The sequence below is a fragment of the Sylvia atricapilla genome, chromosome 5, assembly GCF_009819655.1.
Source record: "Sylvia atricapilla isolate bSylAtr1 chromosome 5, bSylAtr1.pri, whole genome shotgun sequence".
Lineage (NCBI taxonomy): Eukaryota > Metazoa > Chordata > Aves > Passeriformes > Sylviidae > Sylvia > Sylvia atricapilla.
This window is the reverse complement of record NC_089144.1, coordinates 34,490,634-34,511,603: the sequence shown is the minus strand read 5'-3', so window position 1 is coordinate 34,511,603 and position 20,970 is coordinate 34,490,634. Positions and strand designations below refer to the sequence as shown.

At 40.1% G+C, this 20,970-nt stretch overlaps 1 protein-coding gene across 2 annotated transcripts in view; it reads left to right on the top strand.

The window, feature by feature from the left end:
• Positions 1-6,584: 6,584 nt before the first annotated feature.
• CPM (carboxypeptidase M) overlaps positions 6,585-20,970 on the top strand; it is a 28,835-nt gene continuing 14,449 nt past the window's right edge. The window contains exons 1-2 of one of the 2 annotated variants that reach the window (XM_066319162.1): positions 6,585-6,629; positions 6,789-6,945. In XM_066319162.1, the coding sequence (XP_066175259.1) occupies positions 6,612-6,629; positions 6,789-6,945 (175 nt within the window). In that variant the 5' untranslated portion in view covers positions 6,585-6,611. Of the gene's footprint in view, positions 6,630-6,788; positions 6,946-20,970 lie in introns of those variants that run through there. The other variant, XM_066319163.1, reaches the window with a different exon arrangement.

Below are 20,970 nucleotides of genomic sequence, written 5' to 3'. Positions count from 1 at the left end.
AAAACAATCAACTACTGAAAAGGTTTTGTCAATCTTTGCAGTACATGCAATATTCAGCCTTGCTATCTGTTAAAGGGATTTGAATACATGCCTTGAAATGAGGATATCTTTTAAGATATCTTAATTTAGAAATCTCCTTACCACAGGCTCTCTGGAGAATTAAAGTTTTTCTTGTGTATTTTCAGGCTTCTTGTGTGGAAGGCTGCAAACAAGGAGTACTAATGTAAATGAGATGAGGCTACTCTTTCTTAAACACTTGAAATCCTCATTCCCAGGGGAGAATCTTATACTGTATTTACACAGCCATATATTAGCAAAGTAAAAATGAAGACACTGATACCCACTGCAGATTTGCCTCCTCCTGTAGCTGGTACAGGAAATTGCTCCAATCTGGGGTTCGCTCAGATGTCAGTTTGGTGCCTGATGACTCTCCTTAAACCTGCTGTAAAGTATGTTGTTTTGGAACATCCGTACCAAAGATGTGCCAAGAATGCTAAAGTGTACCTTATCCTGTGTATCTTCTCTGTGTGTGGATTTGACAGGAAAAGTTGCTGTGGGGTTACTTTTAGGAAAGCATGGTTGTAAAAAAGGGGGGGGGTTTTTGTGATCTAGCTAAAGCACAAAGCATTCTAAAGCAAGAAAACACTTAAAAGTATTTGTAAACAAATAACATTGGAAGTTTAATTGTATACAAATTCAGTGAACCAAGACAAAAATAGAGCTTACCTGGTTTTTCTTGCTTCATATCAAATCTTGCCTACTTTAATAGTTTTCTAATAATTCTGTAAAAGATGAACTAGTGAGAAAAAAAATTCTGCTGTCAGCAAAACTACATTTTTCATCCTGATTTTGGATTTTCTGATTAAGATATTCATGACCTCAAATAAACTACCTTCAGATCCTTTGTACTGACAGATCCTTGTACAGGTTGTGTCTTGATAAGGGCTGCTCTTTAGCCAGCCTCCACAGGCACCACAGGAGCTGCTTTTCTTTTGCTTTTAAGCATTTGTGAATAAAAGCTATTGTTTCCAGTGCTATTTATGCAGGCTGTTGTGTTTGTAAATACTGGCTGCATCAAGATAACCTTAATAGGTTTGAACAATGTCATGACAATTGTCTTGGAAGGCTCATGTGATGGAGCAGCTGATATCATCATTTTATACGCCAAACAGGCAACAGTACCAGACTAAGGGTAGCAGAGGTTTCCATATCTGTAAGAGGGTTCTCTGTCTCAAATTTCTGTTTAATTGGCATTACAAGACTGTTTGACAATCTATTGCTAAATTGAGCATTAATATTCCCATATCATTAGTGGGGGAGGAAAATAACAGCACTTCATGTGTCTCTAGGGAGCAAAACATTTCCAGAAAAGAGGAAGTGTACAACAGTCTCTCTTTTATAAGCTCAGCTTATTATTCCAAAGAGACTCTCTTTTGACCTGTGGCATCCCATATGCGCTTCCCCTTAGCCAGCAGTTCACTCCCAGTTCACTCCTTCTCCAGGAGCTGTCTGACTCTTGTGCTCCCCCAGTGCCTGTATGGATTAGGAATCTAAACCAGGTGAAAACAGAGATTCTTTCCATGGTCTATGTGTGTGTTTGGGTTAGCTTCCAGATGAACCAGTACCTCAATCCAACTGACCACACAGCTACTCAAGTGCTCACACTGACAAAAGGGAGACAGCAGGATGGCGTCTCTCAGGACAACTCAGTTTTAGGTTACCTTAAGCTGGTTAAAAAACCATAGCCTTATCTTCAGAGAAATGGTGACTACACAGACCCATATGGTTTAATAAATGACAGTCTAACCAGTGCACAGCCAGTACAGATTAATCCAAGAGGTCTTGCAATCTGCTTTCACTACAGTCAAATGTGTGGCATCTTTGTTTATTGTACCACTAAACATTAATTTCTGAACTGCAAATCAGCAAATTCATAGCTATTGTATATCTGGAAAGCTCCTCCCTTTTCATTTCTTTCCCGAAAGAAAAAGGTTATTGCAAAACATCATAATATGTACTTTTCACTGACAGGAGATTTCAGTGCACACTGTTTACTCAGTTGTCTGTGTAGAGGCCCATTATGCATAAATCAGTGCAGAGAAATAAAGGATTGTTTTATTACACAATGAAATTTTCCAAAAAGGATCTTAATTTCCTGTTCAAGAAATGGCACCATTGTTTACTTGAAACAGATATGCTAAGTGGCCTGGAGGAATTTTGCTTTTAGGAGACAGATTTGCCATCATTGTGAGTAAGAGTGTTGCATTGTTTCTGACAATGGCAATTAAAACACATTTTGATTTGAAGGTAATTAGCAAAAATGGCAAAACGCTATTTCAAAGCTTGACAAATTTTCCAAATGGCTAGAGCTGAACTGAGTCCAGTTCTTGGGATAATTTTCAGATTGCTCAAAAGTATTGCTTAACAATCAGCAAGAAATCAACTATGAAGAATCTCTGTAAATTCCATGGTATTAACTGCAATGCATTTCATACACAAATTAGCAGACCTGACAAGATGCTATGTCAACATCTTAAATCCCTCAAATTTTGTTACCCTGAGGTCAGATTTGCAAGATGTTAGCGAGCAGAAAGGCTGCTCTCAGTCTTTTTCCATATGAACTCACCTGCCAAATCTTCTCAATTGCTTTTTCTCAACCACAGTATCTATGACCTTTCTACCTTCCAGGCCACTCTCACCTCTTAAAGACCTCTACAGACATTCCTCACCTTCCTTCTTTTTGTTTACTTCCCTGAGGTGCATCTGTCCATAGGCCATTGAACTTCCCACCAAACCTTTCTGTCTTTCCCATTCTTAGTGCCATGCTCTTACCTACTCAGGGACACATAGTGCCTCAGGTGCAAGATTAGGTCCTGCCATTCCAAGGATAATTTATTTAAAATTACATCTAATTTTGTGTGGACTGTTGAAAGGGCAAGTATAAGCCAATTTAAGAGGAGAAAGATAAAGCTGAAAAATGTTACAATTGTATTACAATACCCAAGACACAACACTCTAGACCTTTGTCTTGAATGAGATCATGCTGCCATTTTTTCAACCCCATGTGGAGCAGAACTGACCTGTTCTACCATAGCACATGACAACCTGTTATCATACAGTAGCTCAAAATCTCTGCTCTATGCAGATTTTGCTGTTTGCAAGATGGGATGAGTGAGAAGATTGTCAGGGAGCTGGTTGTGGTTCCAGATTCTCCAGCTGAATCAATGCTTGTCTGGACAGCTCTAAACAGTACCAGCTGCAAATAGTTCCCCTTGGGATCATTTTCTAATTGCAGATTACCAGACATAGCAGGGCATCCCTTTCTTCTCCAGGGGTAATTCTTGTGCTGGGATGGAGGGGAGGAGATTTATGAACCAAATATGCTGAGAACTGTCAGTGTGGTAGAGGCAACTAATCTGTTGGTGAATGTTCAAGAGATTTCTGATATAATTCAGTGCTCTTTCTTGCAGGGAATCTATCTTTTGCCATACTAATATCAGTCTGTTAATTCATCAGTACAAATATAATATACCAGAATGGCTTCATTGATGTTTACTCAGGTGATTTGTATCTGGGTTTATGCTAATCCAGGACTGTGCTGTCCTATCAAATTCATGTGCCTGTGTCATCACTTGTACTGAACTCACTTGTCTGGTCTGTCTCACCTGAGAAAGCCTTTATCTTGTGATTTTCCCCCAGAGAAATCTGATTGTCAGGTCCTTAATATTACTTCAATGTAAAGAACATGTAGCTGTAATCTATATGCCTAGGACATGATTTCAGATGAGAGTTTCAAGAGCAGTGATGATTCTTGAAAGCCTAATCTTTGTTAGTCACCTCTTTTTAAATTTCTAGCCAAAAACCAGAAGGGCAAAAAACCGATCTTGGGGTGCACCTATTTTTTCTTACCAATCCTTGGAAAGTGCAGGAATCCTGCGTGAAAGATGACAAAACACTGATGAAGATTTCAAATTCCCCTCTGTGAATGGCTCTCCAAAGCCACAATTTTTTTCCAGAAGACCCTTTTGCTGCCGTTACCAGTCTCAGCTGCGTCCGTGAAGCGTCAGTCTCAGGGTGATGCCTTCCCAAGCCGTGAAGGGTTGCTGGTGCCGGTGGGTTGTGCAGGGATTTCTGTGCCTGTCACTAGAGGGCAACGCGGCAGCGCCCCGGCCAGCTCCTGCTGAGATCACGAGTGAGAAGCTCACATAAAGACTTGTGGGCTTTCTCCACAAATCCCATGCTCGAGTGCTTACCTAAATAATGAATACTTTTGAATAGACGATCCAGAAGGACACTGGGAGGAGAATAATGCTTCTTACAGCAAGAGGAGTTGGCTTCTTTGCATATGTCGCTTCCTCATAAGGGTCACTGGCAACTGCAGCGCTGAGAACCACTGCAATCAGTTTCGGACACGTAGTCCCTGATTGTGAGCTACTGATGCTAACGGGAGATTTACTGCTGGTTTAGTTTCATGCAGGGTTTGGTCTTTGGTACTGACTTTTACCTACAACTGTGTTTACCAAACCATTACTGGTCCAGGCTGGCTTAAACTGACCTTGTGAAAAGCGATTGAAGTTTATCTTTGAATTTTGTGCAGGAGGAAAAAAGTTTTTTGATTCTGTCACATGTAACTCAAATATTGCCAAACAGGCTGGCTTGTTTTAACTTGCAAGAAGCACCTGGCACAGAAACAATCTATCATTTTGAACACTCCTATATGCAGTAATACTCTCATTTAACCGTGACTATGCTGGCTACATTAGAGGGTGGTGTAATTTCCAAATGAGATAACACTGTGAGATTACCCAGTATCAAAGTCGACTTTAGTTATTTCGCTGAGATTAAGTTTTTACACCCCTTGTGATTTTACCACATTGCCAACACCCTATTTTGTCTTGAAGTCAGAGATCTCTGATTTCATGTGATTATCTTGGGAAGGTTTCAGGTATGTTTATGTGGGATTACCATCTGAGTGTATTTTCTTCCCTGCTTAAAGTGGTGTGTCCAGATCATCTTTCAAGGAGCCTATAAATATGCATATTGTAGCCAAATAAATTCAAATATGAAGCTCACATACTCGATGTCTCCCTCCTGCTTCTCTGGAGACATGTTTGCAATGTAACCCCACAGTTTCTTTCCCATAGTAATGGTAACCAGAATGAACTATGATTTTTTCTTTTTCTACAGAATGTAAAAGACATCCATATTTAAGTCTCACAAGAATTTTGTTTTGTCAATAAGAGAGAGACGGTCTTGTCAGGTCATAACAGTTAAAATGAGGTGGAGTCAATATATGGGAGAAAGGCTCTGGGTCTGTCCCCTCCCCCAGAATACCATTCTGGAAGGAACCCTATATAATATAATTTTGCATATCTGTTTTATCAAGTAGCCTCATAATTTGCATTCATCCCTTTTTGTACATCATATGAAAATCCCTCTCAAGAACTAAGAGGGGTCTGGATGTGGATATCTTACATTTTTAAATATATATGCCTCTGGTACAATGGATGCTACAGATAGTTGAATTAAAAGATAATTTCAACTTTTATTTTCTTAAAACTTCATGTTTTAAAAATGGTAATTTTAAATTTAACAGTAACTTTTTGTTTAACGAGAACTTTTGTTAAATAGAGTGTCTTCTATTTGGAATACAGGGCTTTTTATTTGAGACTAGCTCATAGGTTCATTTCCTCTAACAGCCTTTTCTGACATTAACAGCATAGTAAATTTCAGAAGAAGCAGATGAAATCCCACTGGTGGTTGTAACTTTTTTCTCAGTAGAATTATACAGAATTTACCAGTAGCTGTATTCTAATACACAGCTGTACCCACATTCATATTTTAACATAAATGTAGACACAATCATAATTTTTGTTGCTGGAAGCCAGCTTAACTTTCTCTTAGTTCTCTTCAAGACAACAAAAGGTGGTGAAAAAGTCTTCGTGGTGAATCCCAAGACCAAGATATCCCCAAGGCAATGCGGTTAGTGCAGAACCAAGAAAAGCACTTAATTCTGTAGATAGAATCCAGTCCTTTTAGTATGTGAATACAAGCCTATTAAAAACTCATCTTTAAACAAAACAAGCCAAAGGAAAAATAGCACTAGGTAGAGATTTTGTTGGATTTGCAGATAAATTCTCTCACGGCTCACGCAGCAGGCTGTGTCTCTGGGCCCCAGGTGTTGCCGTCCTGATCGCACGCCAGGACCACACAGGTGCTGAGGAGGAGCTTGGCTTTTATTTATCAACCCTCCTTGTGAAGCGAAACGGCACCAAAAGTCCAAACGCGAACGTTTGCGCCCCTCCCCGGTTCGGTGTTTGGGCTGTTTTAATCACTACAGACACCGCTCGCCCTCTCCGGTAAAAAAAAACCGAGGAAAAGCCAGCAGGGGCTGATGAAAAGAGGGCAGCGCTGAGGGCGGCAGCGCACGGCACCGCGCCCCGCGCAGGTGAGCACCCCCGGCGGGGCGGGCAGGAGGGAGGGGACAAGGGACAAGGGGAGGGCTGTCTCCCCCGGGGCCCCGACCCCTGGGCGGGCCGGGGAGCTGAGCGGATGGGGCCCGCGTCAGTCGGGGCCGGGCCGGGCGGCAGCGGGGCGGCGGCGGCGGCAGCATGCGGGCGGCGGCCGCGGTACGGCGGCGGCACCTGCTCCGGCACGGCGGGGCACGGGCACCGGGAGGGAAGGAGGGAGGGAAGGATGGCGGGAGGGCGCTCCGCGGGCCGGCCGCTGCCCCGCCGCTGCCTCCCGGCCACAAGCCCGCGGAGGCAGCTTCATCTGTTTGATTCTAGGACGTGGTGGGCAGCCTCATCATCTGCCTGGTCTCTGCGGCGGCCGCGCTGGACTTTAGGTACCACCACACCGAGGAGCTGGAGAAGTACCTGAGGGGGGTTCACGCCGCGTACCCCTCCCTCACTCACTTGTACAGCATCGGGCGGTCGGTGGAAGGTAAGGGCGCTGGGACGAGGGGAGAGAAGGCTTTTTGTTCTAATCAAATAGGGGCAGGTGTGGGTAAAGGTGGCGTTTCGTGGGCGCTTGCTGGCGGCGGGTCTCTCTAACAAACCTCTGTGAAGTTTTGTCTTCCTCTTGCTTAACCGTGAATAACACACTCTGGCTGAAGCATCTCACGCGTCGTCAGGGTAAAAGTTCTCCCAACCCTTATGTTTCTGAGAATTGGAAAAGTCCTGAGTGGCAATTTCAGAAAGAGAGCTGTCTTTATGGAGCGTAGAGTATGTGGGACGCCTTTGCCAAGTGCCCGTTCTGGCTGGGACCACGATTAAAAATGTGTGTTTTCTAACTTGCGGTTGTGTTAAAAATACCTTTGTGATACAGAGTCCTATGCTGTAGATGAAGAATAGGATTTCAGTTTCAAACCTTACAGGAAAATGTGCTGAAATCAATAATCACCTTTCTGACCTTATATTGATATTTTAATTTATCTCTCTATAATTGGTACTTTCTTACCATAATTTGGGGGGGAGGCTAATTTTTTAAGAGCAATTAGAAAGATTAGTGTTTATTAGCATATGGGCTTTGATGTACATATGTTTAATTTTAAGCAAAAAACTGCCTCCCAAAAAACCCCTAACACACCCCAAAACTCAAACTGCTTTATTAGATTTCAGTTCAAGAAACGAAAACACTCTGAGAAGAGCTATAAAACTAGATAGAAAATCCATTCTTTAGAAACATCATCTGTTCTTCTAATCCTATTTCTTACCACTGGAAGGAGACATTTGTAGCATCTATTATCAAATCCACGCTTCTGTTTTTAAAAAAACCCTGTATTCTTCTTGGTAGATTATCATGAAGATGTTTTCATGCCTTCTCCCTTGTTTTACCATGTATCTCAAAGTAGACAGGGAATCTCAAAGTTATTTAAACTGTGTTTTGGTTTCATCAAAGGCAGAATTAGATTGGATTATGTTATTCATCCATACAAGAGGTTAGTTCCTGTAAGTACAGTTCCCTCCAGTACAAAGTAGCAATTATCCACATCCTCATTTTCATACCTTTAGAGAACTTAGCTAACATTCTGATGACAGGACTAGATTATGACTTTTCTGCCAGGATTATCTGTGTGTTGGTAGGCAAAAAACCTTTCATCCAACCTGAGAGATTGGAACTTTGGCTTTTACATATCTAGATACCTAAAAGCTGATAACATGAGGTGTTCCTTGAGGAACTTGTCGGAGTTCCATCAGCATGAAAACTGGAAAAGCATCATTTCTTGGTTTTGATTGAGCTATGCACTGAAACATCATTCAGATTTTGATATATTGCCTTCTGCTTTGCCAAACTCAGAAGAGAACTGTGTGGGCTCTCCTTGTTATTATTCCCAGTGCCATGTAAAGCAGAATGGCAGTGAAAAATGTTTAGTGCTCCTCTATTCTTTCAGTTTTTTCTAAATGTTAAGAGATTTTTACCTTTGTTGAGAAATGAGCCTTCAGAGTCATCTGGAATATGGTATGGGACAGTACTGAATTAGGGTCTAATTTGGGTGGTTTTTGCTCAAACTGAAAGAAAGTTTTACGAACACTCTTGTTATAGAATTTTGGTGAAAATCAAGTTTCAGTTTTGGTCCATGGATTGAAGTTCTGTTCCTCTATTCTCAGTTAAGCTGACGCAAGCAAGACCGTCTGTGCGTGTACACGCTTGTTAACCAGTGTTGTCTTCCTGCCAATTAGCTAAACCATGATAGCAAAATGTATTTCTTGATGATGAGAAACAGAAATTAATTTAAGTACTATAAAACTGAGATCAATGTGATGTAGTAAGTTGATACCCCGATATGAAAATTCTTGATGATGAATGCAATATGCCATCGATCAAAGTAACACTTTTAAAATAAGACATTATTTTACTATTATAATTAATGGCTATTGTTCCCATGTTATTTATTAATCTAAGTTTTACTCCAATTTAATCTAATAGTCTAGTATTTTATACTGCCATTTAGACTTGGATTATGAAGAATGTGAAGTAAAGGCCTGACTTTTGGTCACTGTGTGTAGACCCAGAACTCTACAAGGATATAAAAATCCACTCTTAAAAGCCCAGTTGTGGAAGTTGATAGGGACCTGTGTATTACCACTTCAGAAAGTGATTGCATGTAGTTCTTTAAGAGAAGTATTTAAACAGTCTTCTTGTCAGACGCCTCACCTGCTTCAGGCAGATCATAAAGTCACTTAGGTCTGGAGGCTATCTAGTCTGAGATAGTCTGTTCAAAGCCAGGCTCACTTGAAAGTTAATGATGATGCTCAGGGCCCTCTCCACTCTACTTCTGAATATCTGCAAGGGTGGAGGCTCTACAGAGTCTCTGGATACCTGAGCCACCTTGCAGCCCTTAGGTGCATAGCTGCAGCTCCAGCCAGTCTGCAGTCACTACCTGCATGGGGTTATTTTCCTGAGTTGATAATTCAAATATGGGGTTCTTTTGTTCTAGGTGCAGGATTTTGCATTTATCTTGGTCAAACTCTGTAAGTTTGCTGTCAAGAAATTCCTTCATCTTTCCAGGGAAAGAATGGCAGCCCTGGCTCTGATGAAGATATTAATCAGCATCAGGCCCAGTACTGACCTTTGAGGAATGCTGCTAGTAATTTGCTGTCTCTTGAACCACCAGTTGTTCAGTCCAGTCAGCTTCTGACCTTACTGTATTCTATTCCTCTTATCCATATGTTCCCAGCTTGTTTGGAAAGATACCATTAGGTTGACTAGACACTGGGACAGGCTGCTCAGGGAGCATCCTTGGAGATATTTAAAAGCTGTCTGAACACAGTCCTGGGCAGCTGGCTGTAGGTGGTCCTGCTTAAGGAGAGGAGTTGGACCAGGTGACCTCCAGTGGTCCCATGCAATTCCTGTGAGATTCTATTGGAAGCCTTGCTAAGGTCAAGACTAAAGAAATAGGGTGCTTTGCTCCCTCTCACCAAGTCAGTAATTTCTGCATAAAACTCCAACAGTCAAGTGTGATTTGTTATGGATAAATTTGAGGTGAGATTTACATAGTGTGTTTATTTGATGCATGTAGACTGTAAAGCAATGTGCACAGCAGAATCTGTACCAAGATCCTCAATGGAAAACAAATGAAAAGACACCCTATTTATTTTGTGGTGGTTTACATCTATATGGTTTACATCACCATATAGAAATTCCCTACTGCCAGGTTATGTAGAGCACCTCTGCCAAATTACTAGGAACAATGTGTTCTAGGCTGGCAATGGCTGTTCAGTCTCCAGATCTGATTTGGAAGCTATGATATTTAATTATGTATCTCATCTGCTAAGCTATTATCCATAAATGAGGGGAGAAAGCTTAAAAGATGTAGCTCATTTGTTGACAAAACTGAGTGTTACCTTTTGGTCTAATTTAATAGGTATCCTCAAATCCCTCAGGATTTATAGGTGATCTGTCTGTGAGAAACCTGATATGGTCTTGGCAGCAGATAGACAGAGATGTGTGATGGCCCAGAAAATACCTTAATTTTTTATATTGTTTCAGGTGTGTTGTGGAATAAAGATATAAAAAGTTTTTGTCAGGAGTTCGGTTTTCTAATATGTCCAACATCCCGCCTCAGAACACTGTGTGAACACTCTATAATAATAGAGGAATCTGCAGAGCTGCATCAGTCTGGGATGGGAGAATGGGACATGGTGTGTAACCATGTTCACCCATCCTGCCTAATGCTGCTCCAGTGAAGAACAGGCTAATTCTTCAGCAAGTAAATCTTAGAGTGCATTACTGAAAGGAAAATAGTCATTGTATGTGTATGATCTGTGGATTTTCATTGTTCAAGATGCAGAGTTGCTATTATTCTTTGAACAGAAAATTAAGGTGGTGGGAAGTTGACTTAAGGATTCTAATAGACTTGATGACCTCCTTAGGAGGACAAAAACAGCCAGGTATTGGAAGAATGGAGTAACTTTTGTAGTAGATCCACACTCTAAAAAGTCTTTTCAGATAGCTCTGGATTGAGATAAAGTGATAGCATGCTAATTAACAGCTTGGTTTAAATCTAGATTTTCTGGAGGCTGGTCTACATTTTTAGAATTCCAGTCAACTTGGGACAGTTGTAAACATCCTCGGGCCAGATTCTGCTCACTGAGGGAAAGGTTGTATGTTTTTCAAGTCCCCCTATCTTTAACTAGTGAACCTTCAAAGTTGACTTCATATATTAATATCGCTTTTGCAGATTTTATCACGGGAGAGGCAAAAACCTAAAACAAATTGAGCAGATTTTGTCCTGGTTCCACTAGAAATTCTCAGAAATACCTTGCAAAAGAGCTGTCCTGAAAGTGTCTTTGGTTGAGAACTATGTGGCTTAGTTATCCGATTCTGATGCTTAGTGAACACCAATATTCAATTGCTCTCTCTGTTGCCCTTGGATGGACACATTCTGTCCATCAATCTTAAACACTTTGCTCACTTTGGGGGAAATTTTTTTTATTTGTTTTTAAGTAGTGAGTCTTGCTTATTAGCATTTTGCTATCCCTGCTCCATAAACAAGAGAGGCTGAAATGTGCAGGGTGTGTGTTTGCTGTGTTTTTTTTTAGTTGATGCAGGACTTGCCCGTGGCTTCGTGCATGGGTTGTGCTGTGGACTAGAGGAAAGGTGTGCTCAGCAGGGCTCCTGAGCAGGCCAGGTTTCTCAGTGACTCAACTGCCTGTTGGAGCACATTATGTCTCCTTCCTGCCTGCATTCATGTGTTTTCCTCCTTGGAAAACAGGAGGGAATGAGCATGCCCAGGTTTCCATCTGATAAGCAGCTGTGACTTCAGCAGAAGGGTGTGCTAGGGCTTAGGAGTCAGGTAGTGCTGTATGCAACGTGTGCCTTTTAATGGAAAACCTAGGCAATTAACCTGTCCATCATTCCCCATCAACATCAGTGGAATGTGTGCCCAAGATGTGCCAGAGGTCAATTTAAATCTCCAGACTCTTCTGATACAGTGCGATTGATCCTTTAGGCATTTATGGGTGGCTGTTGAAGAGGGGAGTACTGATTTTAGGTTCACTGCACTTCAGTGAAAATATTTAATAATAAAAGGCCAGGTATTATACTTGTGTCATCTACACATTATTACTCTGTATGTAGCTGGGAAAAAATTGGAACTCATTTTAGGCTATTTATTGTGACAGAGTATGGAAGAAACCTGAGTAACTACCATCAATAGTAGAGTGGCATTTTATTGAATTTTATATTCTGGATTTTTTCCTATGTTTGAAGTACTAGAAAACAAGTTTTACTGCTGGAGAAAGCAGAGCTGAAATACGTTATCTATAAAGTGTTTGTTTTCTACTGGAATTACCATTGGATTGGCTCGGGGGTTCTGGCACTGCACAAAAATAGAATGAGTAGGTTATATACAACCCACTGTACTTTGTGTAAGTTTCTCAGGGTTGCCCATTATTAAATGCTAGTACCAGTGTTTTAAAAAGAAGGAAGAATAGTGAAAGGTAATAGAGAGGATTCTTTTTGTCTTAAAAATAAACAAATTACCCAGATGAAAATCCATTGCAAATGTGTTGTCTTTAAAGACTATATTGCAGTTATTTTTTCTGTGAGATGTGTTGGTGTAGAAGATTATTACCTTAGGTTTGTTCCATTTGACTGCTGCAGATGACTTTCCTCCTGTCTCCGGTCCTTAATAATGTCTCTTCTTCCCTTCCCTCCTCCTTATCTCCACCCCACAAATTTCCTTACAGGCTCATCATGCAAGTATGGTGTGTATAGATAATATAAGCATTGAGTTTTTTCAAAGTTCGTTTTTAGAAACAAGAATGAATGGGACATTTTCCACTCTGAGGGCCCCATGTTACAGATCATACTGAAGTTGCTTTTCTCCAGTCGTGTTCCATGTAAAAATGGGCATTCTAAAACTTATTGTGATAGTTAAATCCTTATCCATGCTTGCCCACTTCTGAAACTTTTTTCCTGTTATGTGTCACTTGCTCTTTTTCGTGTCTTTCCTCATAACCGTCTTTGTTCTTGTCTTTGACAGTATGTGTGGCATCTAAATGCCTGTTAACAAGATTCTAAGATTCCAAGTACATGATCATTTCATTATTGAAAAGATGTTTGGGTTCACAGGTGGGCTTGATAGTAATAGCCTTGTAAACTCTATTTGCAGCCCATTATGTGAGTCACCCTGATGGAAAAGGGAACTAAAACAGAGAAGGAGTACTGGGTCCTTTGTGGTTTATCTAGTGAAATCTGAATCATGACTTTAAAAACAAGAAGTATTAGTTTGTATTCTTAAGTCTTCAGCTCCCAACTGAGTTTTGCTCAAAATCATGTATTTAAAAAGGAGTCACCATTACTATATTAGCTCTAAATACTGTTTGTACTAATTGAAGCTAAAAATTCTTTCAATGCTGAAATATAAATTCGTATATTAGCTGACTGCATCCTCTAGCAGTTTGACTCCTGTGATGTGACACAAGTAGTGTGCAATCAGTCCTGCAATAGCCAAGTGCTAAGATTTTATCTGATGGTAACAAGACTAAATTTTGCTTTCCTGTCAGTATAACTATGCTTTTTTACATGAATCATTTATAAAAAGCAGGTTGTTTGGTCAGCATCAGATGTTTAAAATATTGCTAGGCTTAGACTTTAGTCTTGGAGATGCAGTCATTGAGCACATTCCTATTCTCTTGCAGTAAAAATAAAATTATTTGCTTAAGTCTTCTCTTCTTTACACTTGCTGTGAATTGGTCAGTCATTTTTGTCTTGCCTTCTATGATCTCTCCTACTTAAATACACTTGCAGAAAATTTTGTGGGAAAGTTTGTTTGTTTGTTTTGTTCCTGTGGAACATGCTGTATCAGAGATTCCTGTCCCAGCCTAAATAAATAAATAATAGTTTTTAAAAAGCATGAGAGGAACCTATCCTAGCAACATAGATCAAACATTTCTCATGTATAAACTGTTATCTAGTACTGAAATTTTCATGTTCTAACTTCAAAATTGAAAGATCTGATCTGTTTAAAAACAGTACACTGTTCATGTGAGTAGCATTGATTTAGAATCAGCCTTGTGGGGAAAATCTCTGTTCTCCTGCTCCCTCTCTACCTTTTGCTTTGTAGTTGATTGGTTGCAGCATATATTTGTCAACCTTTTTTTCAGAGCAATAAAGATCTTAAGGTGGCAGCCATCCTATTTTCCATCAGCAAGACTTAACAGCTTTGTGTTTGTTTAGAAATAGGCAAAGTTGACTACTGGATTTTGTAATTCACACCAGTGAGGTCAGAAATGCTCTGGAGCTCGTGTAACACAGAATCAGCAATTAAAGCTGGTGGATGCAATATCCATATCCTTTCCTGATGTTGAGGAAGTAAATATGCAAGAGATTTTATGTTTGGGGGTTTTGTTTGTTTTAAAACTAAGTAAAATACAGAGCTCAGGATACTAACAGTGGTGCATGACGGACATAAATAAATGTCTTCCACACCCCCCCCCCCACACACTCCTTGTAGGATTCCGCATTTTAGAGCATTGTGTGTACATTTTTAGTCCTATAAATGAAATGTGATCCTAATCACAAACTTACTTAAATTAATAAAACTCCTATCTTATGCCTCAGTTTTACCCAGATGGTAAATTTGTCTGGATTCTCCTTTTAGCTTCAGGAGAACTTTGTAACACATCCCTCCTACCACATCAGACAATGCGACAATTTAAGTAGAAAAGTGTTTCTAGTAGCTTTCCATTCACTTCCCACAAAAGAAGAGGAGCAGTGTGCCCTGCATGCCTTCTGCCACACCTTCCTGCCTAGGACCTCTGGCTGTAGATGCTTTAAGGGACCAGTCTTGCTTATTTTCAGGGCTACCTAATTAAAGCTTTGCTGTGTGTATCTGTGGCATATTGTGTTCACATAAGTACATGGAGACCTACTTATAATACATTAATTAATTGTTTGCAAGTCTTCTTACAATGAAGCATTTGCTCATTAGACAGTTGTTTTGTACGTGTTTTTGTGTAGAAGAGAGATCTAGATTGCTTTTAGGGCTGGGACTTTTTTTTGAGTGAAATCTGAATGTGCATGTTATTTCTAAACTTTCTGAATGTTCTGCTTTTGGAACTTTTCATTAATTAGAAGACTAATTTTATGAAATGGACCTAGAAGAAGATGATGCATTGGACTGGCTGTAGATCTCTTCCTGTCACAACTGAGAGAACACCTTCCCTGTAAAACTGTTCACTCTTATAAGCTATGCAGTGGCTCAAATGTGAGAGGTTAGAGGATGTTTCTAAGCAGATGATTCTGCAGTTTGATATCTAGGACTTAGTTGTTGTTATGGGAAAGGTCAGACCATGGCAGTTGGAGTTACTTAATTAAATTACTGTAGCTGCTGCATGACATGCTGAGCTCACAGTGGATTTAGGACAGTTGAGTTGCATTTCCTGTTTGTCCCTGGCCAGTATGTTATACATCCATGGTCTTGCAGTTACCTGGGGCATTTAAACAGAGCTTGAGCATATCTGAAAAAGTAACACTTTGCTAAATCTAAAATAAAAGTGAATTCTGTTCTCAGTAAGAAATGTAGTTCTACTGTGTTGGTTCAAAAGTTGAGTCTGGTCCATTATTCTGTTTTCCAAAGAACAGCTAGAGAAAATTACAGAAATAAGGTAGGCAGGTGCCTTCCCTGGTATGCACTTCAAGCAATGATTATTCTGATTAAGCATATTTCCAGATCATGGTGTGCCTAAAGTACAAAACTTGCTTTAATACATAATTGCATTAGGCAGATCTCAAAATCCCAGGGATAAACAGAGGTCATCAGAACATGTTTGTTCAAGAGCCTAAGGACCATATTACTCTACTTGTAGGTAGTAACACGGCCTGATTCTTACTTGTTGCCTTGTGTCTTTGTTACCTTTCCTGAAAGCCGGTCACTAATGTTTCTACAGAGACATTTTGTTACCTGTTTTAGGAGGCAATCTGGAAAGGACTGGTCAGACTGATGTAGCTTGTTAACTAAACCAGAAATAGAGGATCACAACAGAGACTGGATTATTTTAAAGAAGTTAATCTAGCCTCCATTTCCTACCCCCATCCCCCCTTTATTGAGTTTAAAAAAAAAAAGGAAAAGAAAAATTAAAAATAGGGGTGGGGGGAATCACTCAGTGTCTGGGTTTGTAGGAGTCTGCTTGTCAGTGTTGAGATGTGTATGGTTTTGGGGTTCCTATTCTTGAGGCAAACATAATGTCTGAGATCTGACAAGGATTTTTACAGGATTGGTGTAGAAAGTCTCTTGGTGAGGTACTTCAGTGAACTAAAATCCTGTAAGTAACTTCTCAGCCAAGTATGAACTACAACCTGTAGTGTAACTCTGTTACCTTCAAGTGGCAGAAATAGTTCTGATGTCCTCTGTTCTTGGAGATAAAAGCATAGGCTAAACAAAGCTGTTAAATCTGCATAAACCACACTTTATAACAAACCACCTCTCTCACTTATGGCCAGCTTGTGTTACAAGCAATCACTTTATTCATGATGATCCAATGGTGCTGCTGTGAATGGGTAATTGCAGGAGGATGGGACATCTGAACGCACAACCAATATGGTTGAGCAGAAGCCAATTTATGGCTTGCATTAAGCTACAATTACAGATTCTAAGTTGCTTGTTCATGCATCATCTCACTGGCTGCCTTGCCTTGTCCGCACGTCCTGCACGAACCCTTCAGGACACCTAATTGATCAGCGTCCATCACCACATTGTGCCTCCCTTATCTAGGTTTTGCATTCTTGGTAGTTATTTTCTCAGGCTCTTCTTTTCTTATTTTAGCCCTGTATTTCTCAATAACCTTGATGAATTCCTGAGAGTTTTGATAACAAAAACTGCAGGTGGTTTGTTAAGATTGGTTACAAACAGTTTGACTGGTACAGAGAATGGCCTAAGTTGTGCAGGTACATTGCTACAGATAATATTTATTACTTTCACGTATACAATAGCTTTTCTGAAAATTACTAGATGCATACCAGCTTCACAGCTTTCTCAGGAAATAAAGCATACCTTTTTAGAACTAGGTTTAAAAATCTTGTGGTGATAGAAACAGGAGTTGCTGAAAAGGAAAAATAGTCTATTTGGTTTCTGGCTCTAAATATGAAATCAGTCAGTGTAAATAGTAGAAAAAGCCTGCTTAGACTATTTCTATGTGTCTGTGGTGTTCTCATCTTCTTAGTCAGAAATGCTGAATGAGGCTAGTGTACCTATATTTAGAACCAACATTCCCTCGGGGTTGTTTTTCTTCGGCTTTTTCAAATTTATTTTTATTTCTTGATTTTTGTTCAAATAACCTGTAAGGTACTATTATAGGGACTGTGCTCTTCATTGGCAAATTTTCACGGTTTTGTATTTAAAGAGAGTGTTCAACTTGATTATGAGAACTGGATATGGTACAGTGGTGACTCACATGTGCATAGGAAAGAAAGGGTCACTGTTCTCGTAAGATACAAGTCTTGTGAAAGTGTCTAAAGCAGCTATGGATGTCCCAATCAACCAAAGATTTGTAAACCTTTAGAAAGAAAGGCTAGCATGTGAACCATGAATTGTTTTGACTCCCTTCCTTTCTCAAGTGCTTTGGATACAAATAAACAGTATCTAGTGTTTTTTAGAGTCATTGTTTATTCCATCAGTTCTGCTTATATGGTGCTGACTAATTTAGAGCGACTGGTATAATCTCTTGGAGTAGATAGGAACTGATTAAATAGTGGGAAAATGATACTTCTATTTACTTTTTGCAGAGAGAGAGTGCCTTATGCCTTTAGTAAGGGACCCGTGGGAAGAGGCCAAAAGTATTAAGTTTAGCAGTGGCCCCCACATAGTGACTCAGTGGCTGTGACAGACCTGTTAACAAATGTTACCTTGGGTTCTTTTGGCTTTTTTTGTGCTTACCTAAGCACTATGTTGAATATTGGCAGATATATGTGATTGATCTGTATCTCTTTATTTTTAAAAATACCTTGAAGGCTTTCTTATATTTTAAGCGCCCTAGCTCTTCTTGGCTTATCAACTTTGTTCATTACTAATGCCAGTGCTACTACAGGGTAAATCTTCAGATAATCCATTCTGAGTTGGTGGACCGTGGTATACCTGAAAGTAAGGATAAATGCTCACAAAAGAATTTGAGGTACAGTTTTCTTACAGGTGTTTTTCTGATCTCAGCTTCAGGTATGCAGCTTATTTTGGGGATGTTTTACTCAGTCTGGCTAGATTAAAATCACATATTCATTCATATTTGTAAGGCTACTTCTGTAATACTGTAATACTGCTACATCAGTCATTCTGATTAACCATTTCTGGTTATACAAATAATGTACTGGTACTTCAAATTCTGTTAGAATCTGAATCAAGCCAGGTGTGTTGTTGGGCAGTCCCCTTGCAGAAGAAAAGTTCCAAAATGGCCTTAGATTTTCCAGCTTGAATTGGTGATGACAAATCAGAGTACCTCAGGGCAAGGGTGCTGCTGGAGATAGTTTATCAAAAGGAATTACTCTTGAAGTCCTTCATTAGCTGTGGTAGTGTTTTGCTGGAAGACAGTGTTGCCCCGAGGAGGTTCATCTGCCTGGAGAAGAGAATGCTTACAGGGGAATCTTTTCACAGAATTCTAGTGCTTGAAGAGTGGCTACAAAGAGGATGGATCCTCTCACTTCATAAGGAGCCACATGGAAAAAAAACCAAGGGGTGATGGGTACAAGTTGCACTATGAGAGGTTTAATCTCAATATACATGAGATTAAACATCTGTAGAAACTTTTTTACAGGGAGAATCATTCACTGGAATGACTTCCCCAGAAATGAGGCAGAGTCCTCCTCACTGGAGGTTTTAAAGATGCAATTGAACAAAGTACTGAATAATCTTACCTGAGTTTCCTTTCCCATATAGGATTGGACCAGATGATCTCTTGAGGTTCTTTCTAACCTGGGCTGTTAAATTCTGAGATTGGTTCTATTCAATTGTTCTGGGACCTTGCATTCTAGTGAGAGTTAATCTCTCTTCCCCTCTTCTCTGTCCTGCATCTTTCTGGGTAGGGACTGCCTCAACACAGATCCGCATTACTGCAGTTCCTACCCCTGAAGCCAGTGTTCAACTCATGGCCAGCCCAGGAGGACTGTAGTCAGTCTATTGCTTTTTCTTGGTCAAAGTGGTCCTCCCTGCAAACTCTTGAATCAGTACTCTAGCCTGACTTACTGAAAGTGATCCATTTTTCCAGTCATTTCACTTCATTTCCTAGCCATAATTTTCTTTGAAATGACAAGTTTTTCATAAGTGAAACTGTAAAGAACAAAGTGAAGAAAAGCGGAAATAAAGTTCAGAACAAAAACAGGGAGCACAATCCAGACTCTGACATCAACAAAATTGATTTGGTTTCTTTCCTACTAGATCTGGAGATCAGTTTCAATTCTTCATTTTAATTACCAGGTTTTGTACACCTGTTTACAATGCTGACACTATGTTGCAAACTAGTGGCAATGCTAGAAAACTTTTTTAATGTATAAAAAAGCTTTTCATTCTACTAGAAGCTGTGTGGTCTGGCTCTGCTCCAATACAACTCTTGTTACTTGTCCTGAGACACAGTTAGAAACACACAGGTTTGTCTTCATCACTTGAAAGATAGTTCACTAATTAGTTGACGTCAGTTTTGGTTTGGCAATTTGGCAGTGAGAAATGGCTTTTCAAAGCGTAAGAGGAAGCTTGGCTGTTCCCTTCAGGTACCAAACCACAGTTATACAGGCTTTGCTGATTAAAGGAAACCATCCGTATGCTGAATCTTTTTATATGTGCTTAATTACAGCCATATGGAAGAAATCTTACATAATCCCTCATAGATACACTATCCAGTACTGCAGGTTGAGCAGACCCAGGAATGTATGTTAATTGAAGGTTTAGTACTTCTTATAAGCTGGAAATGCCAGGAAATAATTGGTATCTCAGCTCATGGGAGTGTTTATTGTGTGGATGGTCCTCAAACAAACTCTAAGCACTCTTAACACTAATGCAGGAAAGACCAATTTACATCAGTACTTACTGTTAGTTTATACTTAGCTCTTCCTTGTGTTTCCCATGAGTGCAATTCACTCATGAATTGAGTGAGAGCAGCACAAATGAGAGCTGCTGATGGGAAGACACTGGAAGTATTCTTTTTAAGTTTGAAATCAGAATACCCTATTATTTGTAGAAAATCCTAAATGATGGAAACATCCAGAACACTTTACCTCTTCTTTGGTCTCTTTGCTTGAGAATATGTCGTGAGCTGCATGTGTGGGTTTGCAGCAGCCACCTCTGGGTTTGAGCCGTGGTGGAAAGGCTGCAATCACCACTGTCAGCAGGTGGGTTCCTCTTGGTGCAGGAGTCCACATGACAGCTGACACCAAGGAGGGATGTCTCATCTTGCCTTCCAGTAGAGAGAATGAGATCTGGGAAGCAGAGCTTAGAAGGCATAAGGACAAAGAATCATGGGAGTGTTCTGGAAGAACTTCCTTGGTAATTCATTGCAAGTTGCCCCAGGATATAACTGTAGAGAGAATGACACATTGCAGTGTTGGAAAGTAAGTTGAGATTGTTGTCCACACTTGATTATGAATAACTGTCTTCTTGCTACTAGGGTTGTTTTCAGTTCCAAACATATGCTACTACAGCAAGACTTGTAATCTATTTTCACAGAGCTGCAGGATGGTTGAGATTAGACGGGACCTCTGGAGGTTTTGGAGGGGGGAAGGGCTAGGGTAATATGATTTGTGTGCTCTTTCTTTTCTTTTTGAAGAAGAATGTGATTAAAAGCTAGTATCTTTGGGTTCTCCACTCTGCAACTTTTCTAGGCTTACAGAAATCAAGCTTCTTAGTTTTTTATGAAACAGTGGCTCTGCATATAACAAGGCCAAATAACTAGCTTTCTTACCAAATCAGTTGCCACAAAATTATTTTTAAAAGTATGGACTGCTTGCTCACATTGTCCTTTAATGAGTCAGTAGCATCATCTC